Source organism: Mus pahari, chromosome 19 (assembly GCF_900095145.1).
Source record: "Mus pahari chromosome 19, PAHARI_EIJ_v1.1, whole genome shotgun sequence".
NCBI lineage: Eukaryota > Metazoa > Chordata > Mammalia > Rodentia > Muridae > Mus > Mus pahari.
In genome coordinates this window covers 30,033,947-30,049,552 of record NC_034608.1, presented here as the reverse complement: position 1 = coordinate 30,049,552, position 15,606 = coordinate 30,033,947, and the positions used below count along the sequence as shown (strand labels likewise).

Sequence of the window (15,606 nt, the reverse complement as noted above, 5' to 3'; positions counted from 1 at the left end):
TCTACATGTACTGATTATAGCAAGGTACATTCTTGCTGACATGCTGTAAGTATGATGGGGTAAAGTGTGTGTTAAGACACACATATTGAGGTGTTTGAATGAGGACATGATGACCGCGGGGTGGTGTATAGTGTGTTGGAGTGGTCTGCTGAGAGTGGGTACGTATTGCGGGGCACACCGGGTCCCAGCGGCAGACACAAAGATGTACACCAGAGGCCAATCTACCCATAAGGAAAGGCGACGAGATCTGCGCTAAAATGGGGAAGGGTTTGAAGTTCCCACCTCTCTTCCGCTGCCACCGTGCCCAAATGCCTAAATATCGCCAGACTCCAGGCAGACTGTAGCCTCTTCCGGGAGTGGGCGGAGCCCCGTGAGACACGGGCGTGGCTTCTGGTTCGCCGGGCGGGGCCTGGCCTTCGTGGGCGGGGCCTGGCCTGCAGGCTCTTGCGTTCCGCCTGTTCCCTGGATCTGTCCCCAATATGCTGCGTGCGCGCGGGCCTAGGCCGGGCGCTCCGCTGCTCCGGGCCGCGCTGGATCTCGGGCGGCGCGGGCGGGCATGGCAGCGGCCGCAAGGCCAGGACACCGGCGTGCAGGTGTATAACAGCCTCACAGGCAGGAAGGAGCCGCTGATCGTGGCCCGCTCGGACGCCGTCTCCTGGTGCGTGCGCCCGGAGAGGCAGGGCGGGGCGGGGCGGGGCGGGGCGGGGCGGGGCGGGAAGGTGCGCAGGGGCAAGTCAATCCTGAAAGCCTGACGTGGCGTCACCTAAACACCGCGCTTATTCAGTGAAGGTTGTTAAGGAAGGCATAGGGCTCCTTGTTACATATCTCACATGGAGGATCTTAATATGTTTCCAGGTATAGCTGTGGACCGACTGTGTACGACCATGCACACCTTGGCCATGCTTGGTGAGTTTCCTAGATTTGAACCTTTAACAAAGTCAGAGGGTTATTTATTGTGCAAAGAGTAAACTGTTAGCTTGTTTTATAATCTGTTAAGTGAACTGAGTAATGATTGCATTCTGGGAATTGTGAGACGCCGGAATGTTGGTCTCTTTGGTCTTTATAGCTGTTGGGAGTTGCACACCCATTGCTCATGTCTGAACACTTAGGGAGTTGCTGTGAAGGAATAGAGAGTGACCCGTTTGCGAATTAGACGTTTCTAAGGTTGGTCCAGAGACCCGAATCCAAACGGGGGGGATCATTGCCTGGTTTTTGGACGGGTCACATTCTTGCTGGAGTCCTGGTTCTTATTTTGAGTGAAGACAGAAATGACAGCTTGACATCTTCATGGCAGTTTCTGGAAATGAAGTGCCGCTTAGCACAGCGCCCCCAAGTGTTCTACGTGTTCCACCACCACTGACCCACTGACTGGTTACTGTCCTGCTATACTCAGGGGAGCATCGGGGCTGCATTTGTTGACATTTCCCATTTCCTGATATTTTATTTGTTTCTTGCGCTTTTTTGTTTGTTGTTTTTGAGACTGAGTTTCTCTGTGTAGTCTTGGCTGGCCTGAAACTCACTATATAGATCAGGCTGGCCTCTGTCTTTGCCCCAGTGCTGAGATAAAAGGTACACGCCCACTGCCTGGCTCTTGCACAGTTTTGTTTGTTTTTTTTTTTTTTAAGATTTATTTATTTATTATGTGTGAGTACACTGTAGCTGTCTTCAGATCTTGTTAAGGATGGTTGTGAGCCACCGTGTGGGATTTGAACTCCGGACCTTCAGAAGAGCAGTCGGGTGCTCTTACTCACTGAGCCATCTCACCAGCCCCCTCTTGCACAGTTTTAATTGGGTATTTTTAGACCAAAATGAAACACAAGTGTGGAGACCAGAGGACATCCTCAGACGTCATCCTCAAGTGCTACCCGCTGTCTGTTTTGAGACAGAATCTCTCACTGGCTTGGAAGTCCACAAACAGGCCACACTGGCTGGGAAGTTTGTCCCCAGGGCCCACCTGTCTCTGCCCCCAGAACTGGGGTAATAAGGACAATCCGAGTGAACAAGAGTAGCAAAAGCTCTTGTTGCTTGGCAGTGGTAGTGCATACCTTTAGTGCCAGAACTCTGGAGACAAAGGCAGGTAGATCTCTGTGAGTTCGAGGCCAGCCTGGTCTACAGAGCTCCAGGACAGCTAGGACTACACAGAGAGACCCTGACCTAAAACAAGAACAAAACAGTCTTGACATTTGACTTTTGTATTAGGAATTTTTACACATTTAAATAGACACAAACTCATTCAACAGCTGTAATCTTAAAAAAGGCAATACAGTATCCCGAAACTGATGTGATTGCTTTTGTTGCTTCTCACAAGGCCCTTCTGGGCCTCTATGTGGAATCCAGTTTGTAAGAAAATACTTGGCTTAGTTCCCTATGAACCAAGCATCAACTGTAGAACACAGTTTGAAAGTTACATAGTAGCGTGTTACACTGTAATACATTTCTTTTCAAGAATAATGATGATGGGGCCCACAAAATGGCTCACTGGGTAAAGGCGCTTCTTGTAGGAACCAGACGACCTGAGGTTGATCCCCAAGATTCACTTGGTGAAAGGAGAGAACCGAGCCCCGAAAACTGTCCTCTGACCTCAACAAACATTCTGCACATCTGCCCTTCACATGTGCACACACGCACACACACACACACACACACACACACACACACATTAGTAATAGTAGTAAACATTGCGACCTGGGGAGATGATGTAATGCTCAGAGTACTTGTTTATGAGAACCTAAGCTTCTCCCATCACACACATGATGGCTCACAACCATCAGATACACACATGGTGTACATACATACACATAGGCAAAACATGCACATGAAATAAAACAGGTGAATCAAAAATAACATAATTTTTAAGAGCTGGGCAGTGGTGGCGCCCGCCTTTAGTCCTAGCAGTTGAGAGGCAGAGGCTGACGGGGTCTCTCTGAGTTTGAAGCCAGCCAGGGCTACACAGGGAAACACTGTATGGAAAAACAAAAAAACAACAACAAAAATTTAGGTTAAGGGGGCTGGTGAGATGGCTCAGTGGGTAAGAGCACCCGACTGCTCTTCCGAAGGTCCGGAGTTCAAATCCCAGCAACCACATGGTGGCTCATAACCATCCGTAACAAGATCTGATGCCCTCTTCTGAGGTGTCTGAAGACAGCTACAGTGTACTTACATATAATAAATAAATAAATCTTTTAAAAAATTAGGTTAAAAATAAAATACTGGAGCCGGGCGTGGTGGCGCACGCCTTTAATCCCAGCACTCGGGAGGCAGAGGCCAGCCTCGTCTACAGAGTGAGTTCCAAGACAGCCAGGGCTGCACAGATACACAGAGAAACTCTGTCTTGAGAAACCAAAAAAATAGAATAAGTAAATTAACGCCCTCGATTCTGTGTGTTGAAGACAGCCTGGCAGTGTTTTTCTTTCAGCTCCTATGTTAGATTTGACATAATCCGGAGGATCCTGACCAGAGTGTTTGGGTGTAATGTGGTCATGGCGATGAGCATTACTGACGTGGATGATAAAATAATCAAGAGAGCTAACGAGGTAAGCAGTCTCACACTGACCGGCAAGCTGGTGGCTGAGCAGCCGGTCCCTGCCAAGTTTACTTTCATGTATTCCTAATACTTATGACCCTTTATGTGTCCCGGAGACTTTTTTCCAAAAAACCAGACCGAGACGGTGGCAGGCCACACCTTTCTCCCAATGAGGAAAGTTAAGTCAGTGGAGGTGTGGAGAAGCATCCCCCCAGGGATGTCCACTGTCCTCTGACCCCTGTCCCCGTCCCTCCCTGCGATGAGTACCTCGCTCTAGCTCTATCAAAACCCCCTGGGCCCTGACTCTGACCTTGGAACCCTGTGCTCCGATGCCTCATTTTTACGTTTCTCTTGTTTTGTTGTTAGACACAAGGTCTTATCCTGTAGCCCAGGTTGGCCTGTGTAGCCCAGGTTGGCCTCGCCTCGGGAGTGCTGCAGTCTGTCTCTTGGCCACCAGGGGGCGCCTATGTATCCCTCAGCATCACAGTCTGGGGACAGCCCCCGTGCCAGGCAGGCAGGGCTAGTACTCTCTCGTTTATTTATTTATTTTTAATTTTTTTCTTTCATTTTAAAATGGTTTTTTCCATGTAATAATTCTGATTATGTTTTCCCTCGCCCAGCTCCTCCCAGATTCTCCTCACCTCACCCACGCAAGCCCACTTCCTTCCTCTCATTTCTAATGTTTTCTTAACAAACAAGTATCTAAAAATAAAACAAAATATCAAACGAGACTAGGACAAAACAAACAAGCAGAACAATAATTATCATAATCATAATCGTAATCCTAATAATAAATAACCAGCGAAGTACAAGAAGGTCATAATAGACGCAGAGACACAGATATCCCAAAAGAACGCATGGAAACCATGATCTCTGCAAGTGACCTGCGTGTATTCACACACGTTCTGCCTTGGGATTTTCAATCGGTTTTGAAGTAAGGTCATCTGTATTGACTTCACGAGCTACCCGGCCATTTACATCATCTGTGTATCGGTTTGTGCCAACTATGGCAATCCTCTCTGACTACGCCGGTGTGAACCTTCCAGACCCAAGGACACCTGCTAGCGTGACCACCCGTGTCCTTCCTGGTCAGGAGGCGGGCACAGCCACCCTCCCAGAGTCCCCGCCCGCTGGGGCCTCCCTAGAGGCTGTTACCTCACAGGTATCCCTCATCCTGTCAGGCTCTGCATATTCACACCTTCTCTGACATCTCATCGGCTGCCTCGGGGTATCAGGGCCTTCTCTTTGACATCCCCCCCCTCCCACTTGTACAGGAATATGTATGGTGACCCAGAGCCACGGATGGTGTGGGCCTTGGAGTGGGCCCATAGCCTCAGGCTTCTGACCTCAGCTCTGCACAGACAGGGCCTTCTTATGGTGTGTGTGCACGGCCTCTGCTTGAGGCCTCCCGCACAGAGCACGTCTTTCTGCACAGGTTGACAGCCTCCTCGGTCCGGGCCCCACACCAGCTCTGAAGACTTGGTGGGGAGAGAGGTAGTTATCCCAGGAAGCAAGCATGAGGTCAGGGGCTCTCTTGAGTTCTTCCGGTGACTGGGCATTGTGTCCTGAATGCCACCCTCACCAGAGGGCTTTCCCGGCTTCTTGACCTTGCCCTTTCAGTGAGGAGACATTTTCTGAAATGTTTGTGGGGTTTTTGTTTGTTTGTTTTTTGTTTTGTTTTGTCTTTTTCAAGACAGGGTTTCTCTGTGTAGCCCTGGCTGTCCTGGAACTCACTTTGTAGACCAGGCTGGCCTCGAACTCAGAAATCCACCTACCTCTGCTTCCCAAGTGCTGGGATTAAAGTTCTATGCCACCACCACCTGGCCTGTGTTCTGTTGTTTTGTATTATGGTTTGTTTGTTTGTACAAGGTTTCATATAGCCCAGCATGGCTTCTAGCTCTCTATGTAGCCGAAAATGACCTTGAACTCTAACCTCCACCCTTCAACCTCCCACAAGCCGGGATTACAGGTGTGAGCCACCACACCCACTGCCCTTCAGAATATTCTGCTCATTTTCACACCTGAGGGTTACTGTGAAACTGCCCAATCCTTTGTGTTTCTGTAGAAGACCTCCCACAGTCTCTCTTTCCTTCTTTTATTTATTTATTTATTTATTATATGTAAGTACACTGTAGCTGTAGCTGTCTTCAGACACTCCAGAAGGGGGAGTCAGATCTTGTTAAGGATGGTTATGAACCACCATGTGGTTGCTGGGATTTGAACTCCAGACCTTTGGAAGAGCAGTCAGTGCTCTGACCCACTGAGCCATCTCACCAGCCCCTCTTTCCTTCTTTCTTTTTGAGACAGAATACTTGTTAGGTGAACCACGCTGGTTTAGAGCCCCACCCACCTCTGCCTCGTCTCCTGTGTGCTGGGATTAAAGGTCCACACCTGGCTTTGATTTTCTTGTCTTGAATCTGGTGGACGTCTGAAGTGAAGGTGACCTCAGTGGGTGGGGAACAGGCCTCCCAGAAGCAGTCTTGGGAGACCTTTGCCCCTTGGACCATGGGTGGAAACCCTTCATGAGACTTCTCCTGTGTCCAGCTCCACAGTGGGCAGCTGCTATCTCATTCCCCGGCCTTGGTGAAGAGCACCTACTGGGGAAAAGGCTGGGGCTGCCGGCCGCAGGCGATGGGAGCACTGTCCATGATGATCTCAAGATCTACCCACGTTGTAGCATGAGTTAGAGTTCTCCTTCTCCTCCTCCTCTTTGTTTGTTTTTTGTTTGTTTGTTTTGAGACAGGGTTTCTCTGTGTGGCCCTGGAACTTCTTTCTTGTTCTGTAGGCCAGGCTGGCCTCAAAGTCACCGAGATCTGCCTGCCTCTGCCTCCCAAGTGCTGAGCTCAAAGGCCTGCGCCACCACCACCTGTCAGTACCTTTTTGTTTATATATGTGCATATGCATATAAACACATGTATGTGTATATAAAGGTATGAATGTGTATGCACGTGTGTTGTATATTTGCTTTCTCGACATGGCCATTACTGTCTGTCATGAACAAGAGCAGCTGGGATCTCCTTAACACGGGACCCTTTAACGTACCCTCCTGGGGGAGAAGAGAGGCCCTCCCATCTCATGACCTCCTCAGGTCTCTCACCCTGAGACTGTTGACTGGAACAGGATTCTTTGTTGGTGCTTCTGGACAGTAAGTTATGCAGGGGATTTCATAGTTGCTTGGCGAGTCATCCAGGGTCCTGCTAGGAGCCCAGTAACCTCACTGGCTCACCTTGGACTTGAATGTAATCTTCCCTTTGGTCCACACCTTCTCTGTGTTTCTTTCTGTCTCCCCACTAGAAGTCACATGACACTGTGTGTGTGTTTGCATGCATGCACAGGATTGATGTTTGGTAGGTTGTACGCATTATCCCAGGGCAGACAGCTTGGTGGGAATTAAGGTGTCTGTGCCCTTCTCCCTAGAGGGTCCCTCCCCCTCCTGTCTGCCTCCCATCTACAGCCCACTCTGCCCTGTCAGACAAAGGCTGCTGCAGTCAGACACTGTTGTACAGAGCTTGTATAAAGAGATGATGGAACATAGTACAGAGTCCAGAAATGCACATAGTAATTAATGGGGGTTTGTTGTATGATAAAAGATGGCATTTCAGATCACTGGGGCTGGGGGATCAAGATATGTGTGCTCCTACGTTCTCAGAATTAGGAGGGTTAAAGATCAAAGCAGAAAGCTCTTGGGGAGTGTGTTGTGCCCTACAGAGGGAGCTTGACTGCTCTGGGAGCCGGGGACTCCATCTTCCCAGCAGCCTCGGGGTCTGTGTCGCTCAGTGATGGTCCTGGGACCACAGAGTTGGAAAGAAGTGGCAACCAAGCCGGGCGTGGTGGCACACACCTTTAATCCCAGCACTTAGGAGGCAGAGGCAGGCGGATCTCTGAGTTCGAGTCCAGCCTGGTCTACAGAGTGAGTTCTAGGACAGCCAGGGCTACACAGAGAAACCCTGTCTCGAAAAACCAAAGGAAAAAAAAAAGCAGCAGCCAGCTCCCGGGGCACATCCACTGTCCTTGAAGTCAGTCTCAGTGGTTGTGGCTTCTGCATTAGAGCCCTGTCAGTCCCCTGGCCACCAGGCACCACCAGTGCCACTGAGAAACTTGACAGGGATTCTTGATGCTCCGGAGCAGAAATGTCTTATCTCATGAGAAAGGAGATGTGTTTCAAGAGATAGCTGGGTTGTGCTTCAGGCAGGCCCAGCACACAGTAGGTGCTGCATAAATGCTCGTTGAGTGTAGGTAGATTGTGGAATCTTATACAAGTTGCATATGAAGCCTGCTTTGTTTGTTTTTGTTTGTTTGTTTGAGACAGTTTAGCTATGTTGCCTTGGTTGAGGTGGAACTCACTGTGTAGACCAGGCTAGCCTTGAATTCAGAGATCTGCCTGCCTCTGCCTCCCAGTACTGAGATTAAAGCCACTTACTAATAATATTTAGCACCGGCCGGGCATGGTGGTGCACGCCTTTAATCCCAGCACTCGGGAGGCAGAGGCAGGCGGATTTCTGAGTTCGAGGCCAGCCTGGTCTACAAAGTGAGTTCCAGGACAGCCAGGGCTATACAGAGAAACCCTGTCTCAAAAAAGACAAAAAAAAAAAAAAAATATTTAGCACCTATTTTTAATTTAAAATAAACTATTCTTGGACAATTTTATACACACACACACACACACACACACACACGCACACTCATGCGTCTCCCCTTTAATGTTCTTGTTTATTTTTGTAACACATTGAGTTAGGTAATGCTGCATTTATGATCATGCGACAGACCCTGTGGAAAAATGACTTTCCTTACTCAAGCAGCCCTCAGTTGCCACTCACCCCTCAGCTGGGGTGGAGCCTCACCTCCCCCTCCCCCATCTTGCTGGGATCAGCTCCAAGAACTCTGCTTCTGAGCCAGACCGGCTGTGTCCCCTGCTCCCCTCATACAGACCCAGGTCCTAGCACTAAAGGTGTGTGTGCCCAGATGTCCTACTGTGGCAGCCACCTGCAGCTTCCGGGAGCTCAGGTTAGCCCCAGTCCCCAGTCCGAGGACGTCGGTACCTTCCCTGATTACTGTGTCCTATTCCTTTCAAGTGCTTCTCTAAGGCTTTTTAAAAAAATTTTATTTCTTAACCATTTCTTCTTGCTGTGGGTAAGGTGAGATAGGAACTCATTTCTTGTCCTTTGGAGTAGATGCTTGCTGCCCTGGTGGGGAATGGGGGATGGTTTATCATGCTTTTCTCTGTACCCAGAGGGCGGAGCCCATAAGCCCTTTGGCTGCTGAGCGCTAGGGTAGATTTAACACCTTAAACAAACACTCAGATCTTGAGGCTGAGCAGTGGAGCATGTGGCTACCATCCTGCCTGCAGGGATGGCCTGGTCTGCCACCACGGGTCTGTGGGTCTTCCAGATGTGCTGATGTCCTTGTCTGACCTCGTGCAGATGAACGTGTCGCCCGCTTCTCTCGCCAGTCGTTTTGAGGAAGAATTTAAACAAGATATGGCAGCCCTGAAGGTAAGCTGTGGTTTTACCCTTCGCAGAGGGGCAGTGGTGGCTGTCCCGCATGATCTAGAACAGTCTGTTGCTAGTGCCTGCGTCCAGGCCCTGTGGTGTCAAGACTGAAGAAAGGGAATTGATCTAGGTTCGCAGAGTGGACCCCTGTGATGAGCTTAGTCGGTGGCGGGGGGGGGGAAGCTGGGTCCCAGGGCAGCAGGATGAGCTGGGTTCTCCTTAGGGCCTGAAAGAGCCTGCGTGAATAAGTTAGTCTGTACCCTTGCCAGGACACATGGTTTATCTTACATTCCTATCAGAGTCAGGCACATTCCTGGCACGGAGGTCTAGCTGTCTGGCTCCTTGTTCCCCTCTAGTGCCCGTGTCTGTTGAGAGTAGGGAAACCACGCAGCAAAAACCAGTTGACTCACCGGGGACATTGTGGCAAGCATGACTTAGGATGGCTGCCGCCCCCGTCTTGCTAAGTGTGTGCGTGGATCCTGAGCACAGAAATCACCCGTGGTGCCCACGGTCTCTGTTTCCTCCCAGGTTCTGCCGCCAACAGTGTACTTGAGAGTCACCGAGCACATCCCTCAGATCATTGCTTTCATCAAGGGCATTGTTGCTCACGGCCATGCTTACTCGACAGCCGCAGGTTAGCGTGAAGGTTGATCTCTGGGGGGCACTGGGGAGGTGTGAGATGCAGGGTACGCCCGGGCTGAGGAGTGCAGACACTCTGCCCGCTGGGTGGATGCGGGCTTGGTGCTGGGTCTGCAACACTGGTCCAGTTCATTTTTAAACATTTTCACTTTTATGTATGTATTTCATTTTTATGGATGTGTACGTATATGTGTGCTGATGTGTGCTCGCGGAGGGAGGCAGCCGGGGGCTGAGGTGACAGGCAGTCGGGAGCTGCCCGATGTGGGTATCAGGAACTATACTTGGGCCCTCTGCACAAGCAGAGCTCTCTCAGCCTCTGGTCTCTCCACCCCAAGTCCATTCTTTTTTTTTTTTTTTTCCAGATTTTAAATTAGGTATATCAGGGTTAGGGGTGTGTGTGTTATAATTATGCATGTATGCACGGGCCAGTGCCTATATATACACATGCATTGGGAGATCAGAGGACGATGTCAGGTGTCTCCCTCTATCACTCCCTACCCAGTTTTATGTGCACATGCACTTGCGTGTGTGTATGTGTGTGTGTGCGTGTGTGCGTGCGCGTGTGTGCGTGCGCGCGTGTGTGAGTGTGTGCGTGTGCGTGCGTGTGTGCGTGTGTGTGTGGTGTGTGTGTGTGTGTGAGTGTGTGAGCACACGGGCATGCACACGTGTGTACTGTGGGTATGTTAAGTGCTATGAAAGCAGTGTGTATTTATTCAGCCCTCTCAGCCAAGCAGTTAGAAGCAGAAGGCTCTATGCAGAGTTACTCCCAGTCTGCAGAGCCACGGAACCAGATACCACGTGTCTTAGTGAGGGTTTCTGCTGCTGCAGTGAAACACCAGGACCAAAAAGCAACCCAGGGCGGGAAGGGTTTATTCAGCTTACATTTCCATATCACTGTTCATTATGGAAGGAAGTCAGGACAGGCACTCAAACAGGACAGGAACCAAGAGGCAGGAACTGATGCAGAGGCCATGGAGGATTGCTACTTACTGGCTTGCTCCCCATGGCTTGCTTAGACTGCTGAGCTCCCAGGACCACCAGCCCAGGGATAGCACCACCCACAATGGGCTGGCCTCTCTCCCATCAATCACTAACAAAGAAAATGCCCCGTCGCTGGATCTTACGGAGGCATTTTTCTCACCTGAGGCTCCCTCCATTCAGATAACTCTAGCTTGTGTTAAGTTAACGTACGGCCAGCCAGCACGCCACGTAAAGACAACCTAACACGGTTCTAAGCAGCTCCTCCATTTCAAGCTGGTCACCTGCCCTGGTTGGTAGTCATTATGCTGGGAGAACTGTGGAAGATGCTGCCTTCTCCTCCAGACACAAACGGCCTGGACACCGGGTTACCTGCCACGTGGCCATCCGCCCAGCACCTTCACCAGCTGTCTGGGAGCTCCTCACCCGACTCTCCCTCCACAAAACAGTTTCTTGAGACAGACTCCTGGATAGCTTCCCACTCTCCTCCCACATGTATTACGTGGAAAAGCAATTGCAACAGTGTCCTCGTCCCAACACGTGTGCTGAGGGCATGTGTGGTTAGAAGCTGACCGCACGGCTAGTAGGGTTCGTTTCATCAGGGAAGCAGCAGCTTTTCAGTATTGGCACCGAGGCACCACTCTGCAAAACCAGCTTAGCAGGGGTGACACCAAAAGTCTCCTGGGTGGCTGAGCTTGTCCCTTAGGAGGCCACCCAGCATTTCTTCATACAAATTCAGCTTGGATCATCAGATCCCAGGTTGTAGAGCAGGGACCTGTGCTCGAACCGTGCCATGGTAGCCACCGCTCCCCTCCACCCCATTTCCTGAGAGGGTCTCTCGCTAAGCCTGAACTTTCAGTTAGGCTGGCTGGCTGGCTGGCGAGCTCCCAGGGTATGCCTCTCTTTATCCCAAGCATTGGATACAGGCATGTGGAGCCACGTCTGGGTTTTATGTAGATGCTTGATATTTGAACACCATGTCCCCTGCTTTTGCAGCAAGCATTCCTACCACTGGGCCACAGGTCTTTACCAAGTATGGAGCCAGGTCCTTGCCCCTGGGCACATGTCCCCTAGATCCCCATCTCACAGTGGAGGGAATGTGCCAGGACCTGCACACAGGGGAAGCACTGACATTTCTATGTTGTCTACTTTGGCATGTTTGGAATTTGTCCCCAAAGAAACCATTTGAAAAAACTGAGGTACCACTGCAGCTTATTCCAGTGCTGGGTAGTTGTTGGGGTCGAAAGTGACCATGGGCTTCTGCTTCAGAGAACACAAGGTGTTTCCTTGGCTGCTGTTCTCCAGAAGTGAATGTCGTCTGCATGTGCATGCACACATCCATCTGTTTGTCCATCCTTTCTTCAAAAAAGAATCTCACTGTGTAGTTCTTGCTGGCCTGGAACTCATAGAGATCCACCCGCCTTCTTTCAGCCTACCTTCCTCTGCTGAGATTAAAGGCGTGTCTTGTGCTAATGATACCCAGCCTTGGGTTGTAGTCTTGCATGTTCCTGTAAATTTAATTCAGAATATCTCATATTCACTCAAACTGCAGTGACTTGGGCTTTGTGACAATTCCACGGGGCTTAGCTGCAGTGAGATCTTTGAACTATTTGTGAAAACTGTCTATTCAGCAAACTGGAAACTTCAGCAAGGCAAGCGAAGGATGCTTGCCTGTCTGCAAGGCAGTTTCTTTTTGAGCATTTCAGAGTGTGGGCATATAGGAGGTAGCTCCCCTGGCCCCAGTCTCTCCCATCTCCACTCTGCCTGCATCTGGAGCCAGTGGGCCTGGGTGTGGGGGTAGGGGGTCTATCTCAGCAGCGGACTCTGCATGACCAGGGCACTAAAGAGCGGGCCAGGATGCCACTTGGTTAGCTGGCTGTGCTTTCAAAGCCACCTGACCTTCTCCCCTCCCTGCCGAAACCATTGTCTCCCCGAAAGCTCGGACTGAAGCGCGGGCAATTGGGGCTGTTTGTGTCTGCCAAGCACAGAGCTGCCTCCATCTTAAGATACGGTGTGTTGAAGGCCAGTCAGTGTTCCCAGGAAGGACAGCACAGGTATGAGTCAGTAAGCAGAGAGGTTGAGGAAAAGGTGGGGAGGGAGACAGCGGTAGGGGTGAGGATTGCTTCTGACCATGGTTTCGAGTGACAGTCATGGATGATAGCCTTCAGATGACTTCAGGGAGCACGCTCGAGATACACGGCTCCTGTCAGCACACACTAGCCAGGAGCACTGCCCTCCTGGGAGGGAGCTAGATTGCAGGCTGGGCGTGGAAGCAGTTAGTGCTGTTGCCGGCTCCAGCTCTGCTGGCCCCTTTATCTCCTGCCGTCTGGAAGCTCACCCTGGTCTGAGGCTGTCCTGGTAGAGGTTGTTTCATTCAGTCTGAAGAGGTGGATGGTCATAGGCATCCCAGCAGAACATCTCAGTCAGGGGCACACACAGTGTAGGCACTGTTGGTGTAGAAGATGCCTGGGCAGAGACTAGTGTCTGTGTGTGTGTGTGTGTGTCTGTTGTGTATAGATAGTGCTGTGTGTGGTGCTGTACATACACGTGTGCGTTACATGTGCATGCATGTGTGTGCACGTGTGTGTGCGCGTGCGTGTGCGTGTGTGCACGTGCGTGTGCCTGTGTGCACGTGCGTGTGCCTGTGTGCACATGTGTGTGTGCGCGTGTGCGTGTGTGCACATGTGTGTGTGTGTGTGTGTGTGTGTGCACATGTGTGTGCACCCGTTGATTCAGCCAGGCTGGCTGCCCAGTGAGCTCCATGGGACTCCCTGTCTCCACCCGGCCCTGGGCTGGGGTTACTGGCATACACTCCCATGCCTGACGTTTTATGTGTGTGCTGGAGATTTGAACTCAGGTCCCCATGCTTGTATGGCAGCCTCCTTATTGACAGAGCCGTCTCTCCAGCCCCAAGAACAGTGTCTTTGCATTAGCATGCAAGTAAAGGCTGAGGAACTGAGTGGGGGGTTGTTGTTGTTGTTGTTGTTGTCGTTGTTTGTTTTTTCAAGTCAGGGTCTCTCTGTGTAACCTAGTGTTTCATTTTGTTGTAACGATGGAGTCTCTGGGTAGCTCAGGGTGGCCTTGGACTTGTTTTCCTGGGCTTATTGGCATATCCTTTTTTGGTTTTTCAAGACAGGGTTTCTCTGTATAGCCCTGGCTGTCCTGGAACTCACTTTGTAGACCAGGCTGGCCTCGAACTCAGAAATCCACCTGCCTCTGCCTCCCGAGATCTGGGATTAAAGGCGTGTGCCACCATGCCCTGCTGGCATAACCTTTTAAGGCTTTTTATTCTTTCTCCCCCTTCCTTCCTCCTTCCCTTCCTCCCTCCCTTCCTCCCTCCTTCCCTCCTTCCCTCCCTCCCTCCCTCCTAACTGGACCTATGGAAACCTTTTGCAGAGCAAGCTCAGTGTGTTTTCAGATCATGCCGTGCCCTGTTAAGGAGGCGGGCTGCTTGTTTCAGTTCTGGCCTGATGGGACCAAGCACTGTGCTGAGCTGTAGCTGCCTGTTCCCCTTAGACTTCTCAGATGTGCTGCCTCGGGCGAGAAGCACTAAACTCATAACCGTCTCTATCAAACAGGCAGCGTCTACTTCGATCTGCGCGCCCGAGGGGACAAGTATGGCAAGCTGGTCAACACGGTTCCCAGTGCCACTGCAGAGCCAGGTAGGTGCTGTCCCTGTGGGCCTCAGCAGGCATGGGCTGCCTTGGGGTCCTTAACTTGCAAAGGCAGTTTGAATGCTAGCTCTGCATCCGGTGCCTCTGTCCTGCTCTGCCCCAGCCATGTTATTTGCTCCCTTTCCTTGTGGAATTTTCTTTGCATGGGGCATGTGTGCATGTCATAGTGAGACTTTCTTCTACTGCTTGCTGTTATACACATAACATAAGTTCCCAAAGTAAGTCTGTCTATTCCTGAGCTATTTGTGGTTTAACAATTTGTTAGGTCAAAGTAGTCATTTTTTATGAAGAAGAAGAAGAAATAATAAACACGTAGAACTAAATGTAAACCATTAAGGATCCTGGGCATGGCAACAGGTGACTTTAAGTCACTGCTGTAATTCATGACCTGCTTGTGGGTACCTGGCTACTTTGTATCCCCACATCTTCTGTAACGTTTCTCCTGTATTCCTCCCCACATTGCTTTCTGCTGTTCTTCAGAAGAACCACCTCTGGTCCCTGGTTGCTCAGTGAGACTTTTCTGGCTGTGTTACATGACCTTTCCTCTATGCCATGTGCTTCTTAACTGGTAATCAATTTACAGGCTTAGTCTAACTCTGAGCATCTGTGGATAGAGACTTGTGGATGACACAGTCATCACCCATCTAGTTTTAATTTTTTATTATTTATTTTTTAGACAGGGTTCCTCTGTGTAGCCCTGGCCATCCTGGAACTTGCTGTGTGGACCAGGCTGCCATTAGCAGTAACCGGGTCAAGCCAGGTGTGAGAAATAAAACATGTGCCACCATACTTGGCTTAATTTAGTTTTTAATAGCATCTGTTGAGCCCCTTCTCCAAGCATCCAGGGACCTCCATACCTATGGGTGGTGGTTTAGGACAGGCTTGGGTTCTGCCTTGCAGGAAGAGGGCTTTGGGGGAGTTGCAAGTTTTGGCAGAATCAAGCTAGTTTTGTTGATTTGAATTTTATTGTCTGGAAGTCTCACGTAGCCAAGGCCAACCTGGAACTTGCCGTACAGCAGAGGGCAACCTGGACCTTCCGATCCTGCTTTTCTCCCCCAAGTGCTGGGACAGCAGATGTGTGCCTCCAGGCCCAGCTTTTGATTTTATACTCCACATGATGTGTTTATAAGAATATAAAGGGGGGTGGCGGGATATGTTCTATGGATGTATGGTGAGGTTTGGGGGAAGGGGATGTCTCAGCGGGCCCATGCCAAGGCATCCCTTCCCCCTGAGGGACCAGCCACATAGTATAGAATAGAGTTTATTCAGGACATGGGGAGGGGAGTTAAGAGGGTAGTAGAGG

General features: G+C 50.4%; 1 protein-coding gene across 4 annotated transcripts in view; it reads left to right on the top strand.

The window, feature by feature from the left end:
* The first annotated feature begins 353 nt into the window (after positions 1–353).
* Positions 354–15,606, top strand: part of Cars2 (cysteinyl-tRNA synthetase 2, mitochondrial) — a 39,257-nt gene continuing 24,004 nt past the window's right edge. The window contains exons 1-6 of one of the 4 annotated variants that reach the window (XM_021219532.2): positions 354–658; positions 856–906; positions 3,416–3,533; positions 8,944–9,015; positions 9,541–9,646; positions 14,208–14,291. In XM_021219532.2, the coding sequence (XP_021075191.1) occupies positions 480–658; positions 856–906; positions 3,416–3,533; positions 8,944–9,015; positions 9,541–9,646; positions 14,208–14,291 (610 nt within the window). In that variant the 5' untranslated portion in view covers positions 354–479. Of the gene's footprint in view, positions 659–855; positions 907–3,415; positions 3,534–8,911; positions 9,016–9,540; positions 9,647–14,207; positions 14,292–15,606 lie in introns of those variants that run through there. The other 3 variants (XM_021219531.1, XM_029532318.1, XM_029532317.1) reach the window with 3 other exon arrangements.